Genomic DNA, 10,498 nt, shown 5'->3' with positions numbered 1-10,498 from the left:
ATTACTGGTTAAAAAATCCAGTAATAATCTAAATTTAAAAGCTGATTAAGACAGAATAAAAGTCAATTATAAACATTGATGCATTTGTGCTTGAACAGCAAAAATAAACACAAAACATAAAACAAAAAAATAGCTTTGTCTCCCTGGCCAGTGTGGCTCGGTTGGGCATTCCTTGGGAGGAGGTTGTGCAGGAGGCTGCTGCTGATGTTTCTCTCTCCCTCTCCATTCCTCTCTCTCCAAAATAAAAAAAATGATTTTTAAAAAAATAGCATTGCCCATCGTATGACACTAAATAAGGTATTTTTGGCTTGTAAGCATGTTAAGTAAACTTGGTTTCCCTGCTTTTACTATTATGCATCACATGTGAATGCAGAGATTTAAACAACTTTGAATTAAAAGAAACACAAAATCTTTATTCTATACTTTCTTCTGTAGTACTTTGTTACCAGATTTGTGATGCAATTTTTTAAAAGGATGTTTCATATACAACAAATTAATGCTAGCTTGGTCAAAGTCATCTAAAAAAATCTCCCTCACATTTTACAATATAATATACAAAACTATAAAATATGTCAAGGTGGAAACTCTCTGGAATTTCTTAAAGTATTAGAAAGTACAACATGGCTAAAGAAAGCATTATAAATAAATAGCATTTAAGCATTCTGTAACATATGGTGTTCTTAGTGTAACTGGAGTGCAACTTATCTATATATACACATGAAATTTTTCAGAGGCAGGTGAAGTAAACAAAAGCACCAGTTCTTTAAATTACACTTGATCACGCAGACGAGCAAGTCTCTGTGATAGTTCATCCTGAAGAAAGTTAAAATTTAAAAGTTAGAAGGCTGTGACAAATATAAATCACCAATATTTTAAATAGCTCATATTTTAAATAAGATTAAAATACTGTCTAAAAATTCACACAAAAATAACATTGAGAATATAATTTTAAAAACATTTCAGAATAAATGGAGAACTAAATAAAACAGAAGCTATGAAGGGAAGCAAATTCAATCTTTAAATGAAATGTGCATGCAAAGAGAAAATGTCCATCATTGAGGAGTAAAGGCTAAACACAGTTTGCTAATTTATGATGATGTCATACTATAGTAGAAAGCACTCTTTATAAAAAATATATATATTACTTATATATAAATATATATACAGTATCTATTTAATTCACACATCAAGTACATACTAATCAAGACAAAATACAACTTCTACCTGTTCCATGGAAGCAACACTGGTGCCAACAGATCCTGTCTGACCCTGTGGTAGTTCCATATTGAGATCAAGGCTACAATTTTAAAATAATTAGCATAAATAGATGTTAATATAGGCATTTTACTCCTTATATAATTATAAAAGTAATAGAACAGAATTATTGCAAATTTGAATATTCCACCTAGCATTTTACCTTGATTTAAATAAGATAATACTGGTTAAATTTTATGCATGTAAATAGAAAAGCTAATAAAAGGCAGGAAAATGATTGGTCATCTGAACAAAAGACCAAAATAAAAATCATACAATGTACTCAATTTACTGAGGTTACCATATGACTCCTATTATAAAAGAAATTTAATATGCCAAAAAAGATAAAACAGGTTAGATAAATGTAGCCTCAAGATCCACATCTAACATTTGAGTTAACTTCAAGTTCAGTATTCTAGCTTCTGAGCTACCCTTGGCAGGAATCATTACTTGCATCCATCTCATACAACTGAAGTTTAAAAAAAATTAAGTTCACTTGCCCAAGATCCACCCTACTAACAGGATCTGAACCCAGGATTTTCTGCCTCCAAGGCCTGTGATGTTAATCTACATTGTACCTACTCCTATAAGGTATAAGCTAGCCTTTCTGCTTGTATCTACACCAGTGTATGCCAACTTCAGTTTGAAAACAAAACAGAGAACTCAGTAACTTTAAAAGTCATTAGGAGAGTCTATAGACAGATTGTTACTTAAAAGGTAAAGATATGCTATACTAAAATTTTGTTGAGGGAATCACAAACAGAATTCGGACACTTAAATATCTTTAAAGATGGGCATCAGTATTTCTACATCAGTGATTCTACCTATTTCTACTGCTCCAGTCACCATCTATTATTGACATAAGTAATTTCTCTTGGTTTTGGCCCTCAACCTTCCCTCCACCCACCTGTCCCCAGAAACATCCGACAATGCCTGGATGCATTTTTTTACTGTCACAACGGGGTAGGGATGTTATCTTATGGGTAGAGGCCAGAGATGTTTCTGAACATACTACAATGCATTGGACAGCCCCAAGGATTATGAATCCCAAAATGTCAATAGTGTCAAGGTTGAGAAATCCTGTTTTAAATCTTCTCAAAAAGCTATCTAATAAACTTGATCTCCACTAAGAGTCAGCAAGGCTGTAATGTAGCAATATTCATTTTATAAGACATTTGTTGTCCTTTCAAGACCAATCTTCTTATTTGGTTTTTAGTAAGAACAGAAATAAGTCCTTAGCTTCATGTTACTAAGATGGAGTCTTCTGATACACAATGCTTTGGTCTCTTAACTACTTAACAAAAATCACCTACATCAGTAAACAAAGCAAAACAGTGTACAACCTACTTGCCAGTCCTATTCTCAAATATGACAAATCTGATTTATTAAACTGGGTTTTAATTCACTATTGACACATTAGTGATTTAAAGAGCTGTTAAACTTAACTGTTCATTCTAATCAAGTATTAGCTTACACATTAAAATAATATTCATCAACTCTATTTTCTATGTGTTTTCAATTCTTCCATTTCCAGGAGAAAAGGATAGAGTACATAAATCCTATTTTAATTTATTATTCTACCTTTGAGGATAAAGTATAAAACTTCAGTATCACCCAGTTTTCATATTTATTATTGGGAAAAAAATTATTCTTTACCTACAATCGTCTCTTGAACTAAATACAGTGGGACCTTGGTTCTTGAACTTCATTCATTCCAGAAGTCTGTTCGAGAAGTGATTTGTTCAAAAACGGAATCATTTTTCCCCATTAGAAATAACGTAAGTTGAATGCATCTCTTCCAGACTCCCAAATGATTCCCCGTTTTAACCGTTCTCAATTGCCTGTGATCACCTTTTCGTGAGTACTTCCACACCCATAACAACATCAGCACTCTTGATGGCTGCTTTGTTTTAAAATTGTACTAATTATCAATTTCACAATGCCATACTTGGTAGCCAGATCAGACACTCTATCATACTATGCCATTAGTTTTCTTTTTTAAGCTCTAACATTGTTTTCACAACTTTCCTTTTCACTTTGCTGCTATCACTAACCTTCTTAGGACCCATGAGGGCTTACTGTACACATTTAATAATAAGCAGTAACAAAAGCAAAGACAAAAAAAGAAAATATTCACAGCACAATTTCCTGAGATCTTAACAATGCAAGGTTTAGCAGTAAACTGACTCATACTTGCACATTCTCTCCTTTGTTTGTTGCCCGAAAGACACATGACTGATCATACAGGTATCTGCATGAAAGGTCTGTCAGGTCGAGAACCGAACTTTTGAAATTTTGTATGACAAACAAGACATTTTTTTCATGAACAACTTGGTCAAGAACTGTTCGAGATGGAAGATGTTTGAGAATTGAGGTTTGACTGTTATATACTAGAGAATACTGATATAACATGACTTCTATAGCACAGACATTATCATGGGCAAGTCATTCCCCTCAAACATTAAGGTCCTGAAATAAATAGTTTATTAATATATATCCTATTTCTAATAACAGTATGATACAGGGTGTCAATTACTTATTTAAAAATATATATATGATCACCCTAGCAGGACTGGCTCAGTGGTTAGAGTGCTAGCCCACAGACTGAAGGGTTGCAGGTTCTATTTCAGTCAAGGTGACGTACCTCCATAGCAGACTCAATCCCTGGCCCCAGTCTGGGTGTATACAGAAGGCAACCAATCAATGTGTCTCTTTCACAAGCATGTTTCTCTCTCTGTCTCTCCCCCTCCCTTCCATTCTCTCTAAAAATCAATGGGAAAAAATATCCTCAGGTGCTGCCATCTTTTAAAACCCTTGGACATTTTGCACATCTCGCTCAGTTTGCAGGACTCAAACTGAGCTTAACAAAGAAGAACTGTTTTGGAAAGACAATTTTTGTAAAAAGAATCCAAATATTTGCTATATCTGATACATACAGAAGGTATTGAGAAAATGTTTGAACACTCCTGCCTCTCTCAATTACCTTCCTCCATTTCTTATTACAAAATAAATGAATGCATTGCTAGAGATTTTTAAGAAAATACTAGAATGATCTGAACAAAGTCACATTCTTATGAGCATGGCAGAGATGGATATTTCAAAGGCCCTTCCAACACTAACTTCTAGGGTCAAAACCATAACTCTACCATTGGTGGCAATGACAAATATTTTTATCCACACTACATAATTTTAGAGCTGACAGATATTAAATCAAGATTAACTAAATCCCCTGAACAATTTCTTACCCAGCTTCATCTGCCATTTCTTGAAGCAGCATATCCACTTGGCTCTAGAATAAGAATATGAGAATTTGCATTTTAATGACAATTGTTTTCGGGGTGGTTTCTGTTTTTGATTTTGCTTAAAAAGGGGAAACTGGTCTGCAATTTTTAAAATAAAAACTTACTTAAAAATATTTTTACCACCAGAGGGAGCTGATTTCAAAAAGATTTATTTCAGAATAATGTTAAATAATAAAGCCTTAAACTATGAGGTTATATTAAAAATATCAGCATGGATGGCACTAGAGAAGATTATGCTAAGTGAAATAAACCAGTCAGAGAATGACAAGTACCATATGATTTCACTCATATGTGGAATTTAATGAACAAACTGAACTACAAAGCAAAATAGAGACAGACTCAGAGAGAGCAGGCAGACAACTCTGGTTGGGGGGTGGGGGTGGGGGAGAGGTAGAATGTTGGAAAGGATGGAGGGTTTGAACAAAAAAGAAAAAAATAGGAGAGAACTCATGGGCATGAACAATAGTGTGGTGACTGTGGCGGGAAGGAGGGTGTGTGGAGGTGGAAGAGGGCATAGAGGGGATAAATGGTGATGGGAAAAAAAATTGAGTTCCCAGGCATTTATGTGCTGGGGTCCAGCCCCAGCAGGTCCAGGGGTTCCTATAGGTGTGGACAGAGTCGGCGAAGAAGAAGGAAAGGCACTCCTGTTAATCCCTCACCTGGGGAAACAACCTTTCTTGGGGAGGTGACCTTGGTTAAAACACATAGCTCTAAGAAGGGGAGCAAACATATTAAGAACAGTATGCCATATATGCCAGGTCCCTTGAAACATATGCTGTGCAGATGTTTCTTCCCTGTAGCAACTGTGTCAAGCAGCAAGGATGGACCAGCTTCCAGCATTTATGTAGTGATATTCACATATAATTTGAAACCTGGGTAATGTAGCTCTCTTTAAGAAAGTGAACCAATATATAAAGCTCTTTAATTTCTTTTAGAAAATATTTTACTGATTTCAGAGAAGGAGGAAGAAGGAGAGAGAGATAGCAACAACAATGATGAAAGAGAATCATTGATCAGCTGCCTTTTGCATGCCCCAGACTGGGGATGGAGTCTGCAACCCGGGGCATGTGCCCTGACTGGGAATCAAACCTGACTGGGAATCAACCATTTAGCCACGCCAACTGGGCTATAAAGCTCTTTTCTAACCCACTTTGCTTATATTTGAAGTGTAATAGATTTGAATTTTATATTAATTATAATTGTTCTTTCTGCTAGTTGACACAACTTCTATATTAAGGGTTACTCTTTAAAAATATTTACAGATGAATAAAATATAAGTATAGTGAGATATTTACTACAGTATAGTTCTCAGGAAATAGAGTGTCATTAATCAAAACAACTCTTGTTTTTTACTTAGTTGTTAAGAAATATTTTGGACTTACTGGTGGGAGTTCTAAGACATAGTTCCAGCGCTATCATTAACAAGGTGTATGATTTTAAGCAACTCACTAATCTTGCTGTTAGGCTTTAGTTTCTCTTGTTCTCTTTCATTCACTTATTAATTTTTATTTATTTTTTCCCTTTTTATTGAATTTATTGGGGTGATCCTAAAATGCAGGAAAAGTTCAGAAACAATAGATTGAATATTATGTGCATTTACATTTTATTGTTTTTACTTTATATCTAACAGCATTATTTGTTTTTAAAACTTAATAGTATTATACTATACATACTATTCTGGAACTTACTTTTCTTATTCAAACTTGTAAGATCTAATTCTGTTGAGATCTAGTTCATTCACGGTCACTCATTGTGATACTACAGTATAGAAATACATTCTGTTTCATTTATCCATTAATTGCTGGACATTTAGATCCCCCCTAATTTGTCCCAGTTATAGATAATGGTGCCATGAACATTCTCATGTATAAATATCTTTGTACATACACACGGGTTTCTTTGTGTATATATTTGGAAGTAAAAGTACTAGCTTATAAGTTAAATGTATTTTCATATACTTTGATTACTTCAACAAATACTGAGAACTATTTTATGCCAGATATCACTTTAAGTGCTAGGAATGCATCAATGAACAAAAATGATAAAAAATCCTGCCTTTTTTTAAATTGATTTTTAGAGAGAGAGGAAGGGGGAAGAGAAGAATAGGGGAAAAGGGTTGGAGAAAGAGAGAAATACCAATTTGTTGTCCCACTTATTTATGCATTCATTGGTTGATTCTTTCATGAGCCGTGACCAGAGATTGAACCCACAATCTTGGTGCATAGGAACAATGCTCTAATGAACTGAGCTACCTGGCCAGGGCTATCCTTGCCTACTTTAAGCTTACATTCTAGAGCAGTGGTTCTCAACCCCTTTGGCGGTCTAACGACCCTTTCACAGGGGTCACCTAAGACCACCCTGCATATCAGATATTTACATTATGATTCAAAACAGTAGCAACATTACAGTTATGAAGTAGCAACGAAAATAATTTTATGGTTGGGTCACAACACGAGGAACTGTATTTAAAGGGCCAGAAGGTTGAAAATCACTGTTCTAGAGTGTGCACTTGAAGGGGAGCAAATAAAAAGTTTTAAAAATCGTATGGTATATTAGAAGGTGATAAGTACTATGAAGAAAAATAAAGCAGGGATGTGGGGCATATAGGGAATGGTGGGTACGCTCTTGATGTACTTTTTTTTTTTTAAATATATTTTATTGATTTTTTACAGAGAGAAAGGGAGAGAGATAGAAAGTCAGAAACATCGATGAGAGAGAGACATCGATCAACTGCCTCCTGCACATCCCCCACTGGGGATGTGCCCGCAACCCAGGTACATGCCCTTGACCGGAATCGAACCTGGGACCTTTCGGTTCGCAGGCCGACGCTCTAACCACTGAGCCAAACCGGTTTCGGCTCTTGATGTACTTTTAAGTTGGATGGTTAGGAAGACCTCATTTAGAAAATGACAAAGAACTGAAGAAGGTGGGGAATTGGCAATGAGGATATCTGCTAGATGGAGGAAGAACATTCAGGCAAAGGAAACTGAAAGAGGAACAGCTTTGAGAAAGAAATGTACTTGGTGTGTTTGAGAATTAACAAGGAGGTCAAGTGCCTGATAGAGTGCTAAGCAGTAACAGCAGATACGGTCAGAGAAGCAGGGAGGGGCAGATCCCATAGGATATTACAGGCAAGTGTAAAGAATTTGGTTTTTATTTTTAGGGAGATGTGGAGCCACGAGAAGATTTTGAGCAAAAACGTTGCATGACCTGACAATTTTCACAGGATCACTCTGGCTGTTATGTTAAAAACAGACTGCAGATATTACCAAATTGCCTTTCCAAAGTGGATATGCCCATTTAAATTCGAACTGCTCATTAGCAGGTTATGAAAATGTAGGTAACTAAGTGTGTTCAACCAGATCCCTTTCTGTTTCTGTTAGAATGTTTTGCATATATTTGACTATCCTCAGCACCTCGCACAATACCTTAAACACAAGGTGTTCAGCAAATGTTGGGTGAATAAATCTGAAGATTTTTCAGAAGTAAAAGGCATTTTCATATCATTGGTTCCAAGCCTTACATTTTATAGCTACATATACTGAGGCCCATGGTTGTAAATATTTTAAGGTGCCAAAGTTAGTTAGTGGTAGAATGGGGAATAGAAATCCAAGTGTCCTGGATTCTAAGATGGCTGCTGACAGAACAGCAGCCTGCAAGATAGTGTGTGAGTGAGAGAACAAAAGGAGAGTGAGTGGATGTGCGGGGAGTGTATGTATTTGTGAGGGAGGGATAGCTATATTCCAAGGAATTATTGGGGACTGCCGGACCGGGCTCCCCTAGCCGGGCAGCCTCTAATGCTGGTGAAATCTCTCCCGTAACGGCTGGCTCTGCACAGAGACTGTGCTACCTTGAAGGGGAGAGTGGCAGTGATCTGAAGCACAGCCTTAACTTCAACCGGGGAGATCCTCGGATACCTTCTGGGACCCTACAACCACAACCCCCAGGGACCAGTTACCTCAGCTGCAAACCCAGGAATACCAAGACTCCAGCTTCTCCGACTGCGGGCACCTAGGTCTGTCTGTGCTAGGGTGAGGGACTGTGGCATGGAAGGGTTACAGAATGTTACTGAATGTGCTAAGGAGAGAAAATGGGACATGAGAAATTGAATGTGCTGGGAGGGGGGACTGACGTATGGAGGATTGTGTCAGGGTTAGGAACCATGGAAGAAAAATTGCTAGATTGTCTTAGAAAAACAATGTGTTATGATACGCTCCAGCCAGGTGTGACTCTGTTTACCACTCCCTCTTTGTTCTTATGAACTTTCTATGAACTTCTAAGGTAACACTGTTGTGCTATAAAGGATCATACTGCACCCTTGATCTCTGCCACATGCTCCGAAGCTCCCAGAGGGGGAGATAGGTACTGTGGTCAGCTGGCCAGCTTAATAAAGGCTCTTAAATTTAAATTCTGAGTCTGTGATCTATCTCGCTGAGCCAACCCATAACAGGAGGGAAAGTCACTTGGGATCAAAAGTTCACATTATGCTCAAGGCAGTAACACACTAACTGAACTGTGGCCCCATTTCATTTGCATTCTGCCTGGGCTCCTGAGCAGAAACCTAGGGGATCTTCTCCAACTGTGGACCCTGAAGGATGTGTTGAATGCCTGATGTGCCATGGTTCTAAGAGGTGTGCACGCCACTGCTTTTGGGAGACGGAGACATGTCCAAGATGCACATTGACTTCTCAATATTCCCTGCTATTTGGTGTGAAGCTGCCTGCCACTGGTTCAGCACCTCCTCCTCTTGCTCCATCTCAGCCTGGGATTCATGCACCACGGAACTATGTGCGAGTCCAGACCACGTCTGGACAGAGCTGAGCCCCGCTGCCTCAGCATCACAGGTTGAATTTCGATCTGTTTATTTATTTCATTTTTTTAAAAAAAATTATGTTTTTATTGATTGTAGAGAGAGTGGAAGGGCGAGGGAGAAACACAGAGATGAGTTTGGGTATTGTGATTGATCATGTCAAGGAGAGTGGGGGAGGCTTTAGAGCTCCCTCAGGAATTGGGAAGTTGTTAGGAATTGGGTGGATTGTTTAAACTCTGAGTGAATGTCTGGTGAAAGTGTGTGAGTGTGGAGGGAGGGGGCCTGCCCTCTCCTCTCCTTTGTGTGGCTCCATGACTTCGGTTACGGAGTCCGAGTGGGCCCCAACCTGCGGTTCCACGATTTGTCATATGGCATAACGGTGACTCACCCCCATGTGGAGGTGACCAGGCCCGGGATTTATACGGGTGCACGTTAGCTCAACGAATCTAAGCTCCCAAGGGACGCAGCCAGGCGGGAATCTGTGTGAGGTTCTGTGAAAACAGGTCAGCCCCTCCCTTGTCTGTCTCTCGCCACCGATCATCATGGGGTCGGGACAAAGTTTGTTTGTGTGGGACTAGCCAATTTACTACAGAGAAGGAGGACTAGATACAGCTCCAGCCTGGGTTGGTCTACTAAGAAAGTGTAAATCATTACCGGTCTGTGTAAAGTAAGAGCTACTTTTGATTTATTCTGCTTTCTGTTGATACGCTTGGCTGAATGTTTGGGCTGGCCCCTTTAAGAGTCTTCAAAGCCTCTTGCAGCTGTGAGAATTATTTTTTTCTCAGAGTCTTTTGCTCTCTATTAAAGGGGAATCAGCCTACTTAGTTAATAAAGATTTCTGTCTATCAGTTGCTCTTACCTGGGTTGTAATTTACTGTATTAAACTGAAGTTCTGGGGTAGATTTAAAAGTTATAATGTTAATGCTTTTGATTTACAGCGATTCTGTGAATGGGAGTGGCCCACTTTCCAGGAGGGGTGGCCAGATGCAGGGTCTTTTGATCTGACCACTGCCTACCGGGTCCATTATGTCATATACGGCCGCCCAGGGCATCCTAATCAAATTCCTTATATTCAGGTTTGGGTTGACATATTGTCCAAGAAACTCTGGTGGATGAGGGCATGCCTCCTGAG

At 38.3% G+C, this 10,498-nt stretch overlaps 1 protein-coding gene across 1 annotated transcript in view; it reads right to left on the bottom strand.

The window, feature by feature from the left end:
* Positions 1–208: 208 nt before the first annotated feature.
* Positions 209–10,498, bottom strand: part of LOC102765432 (charged multivesicular body protein 1b-2) — a 69,336-nt gene continuing 59,046 nt past the window's right edge. Inside the window, exons 6-8 of the mRNA XM_006753358.2 lie at positions 4,500–4,543; positions 1,225–1,297; positions 209–813 (exon numbers count right to left, since the gene is read on the bottom strand). Coding sequence (XP_006753421.1) covers positions 769–813; positions 1,225–1,297; positions 4,500–4,543 — 162 coding nt within the window. The 3' untranslated portion in view covers positions 209–768. The remainder of the gene's footprint in view (positions 814–1,224; positions 1,298–4,499; positions 4,544–10,498) is intronic.

This window comes from Myotis davidii, unplaced genomic scaffold (genome assembly GCF_000327345.1).
Source record: "Myotis davidii unplaced genomic scaffold, ASM32734v1 scaffold1111, whole genome shotgun sequence".
In the NCBI taxonomy this organism is placed as follows: domain Eukaryota; kingdom Metazoa; phylum Chordata; class Mammalia; order Chiroptera; family Vespertilionidae; genus Myotis; species Myotis davidii.
The sequence above is the reverse complement of the archived record's forward strand: the minus strand, read 5'-3'. Positions and strand labels throughout refer to the sequence as shown.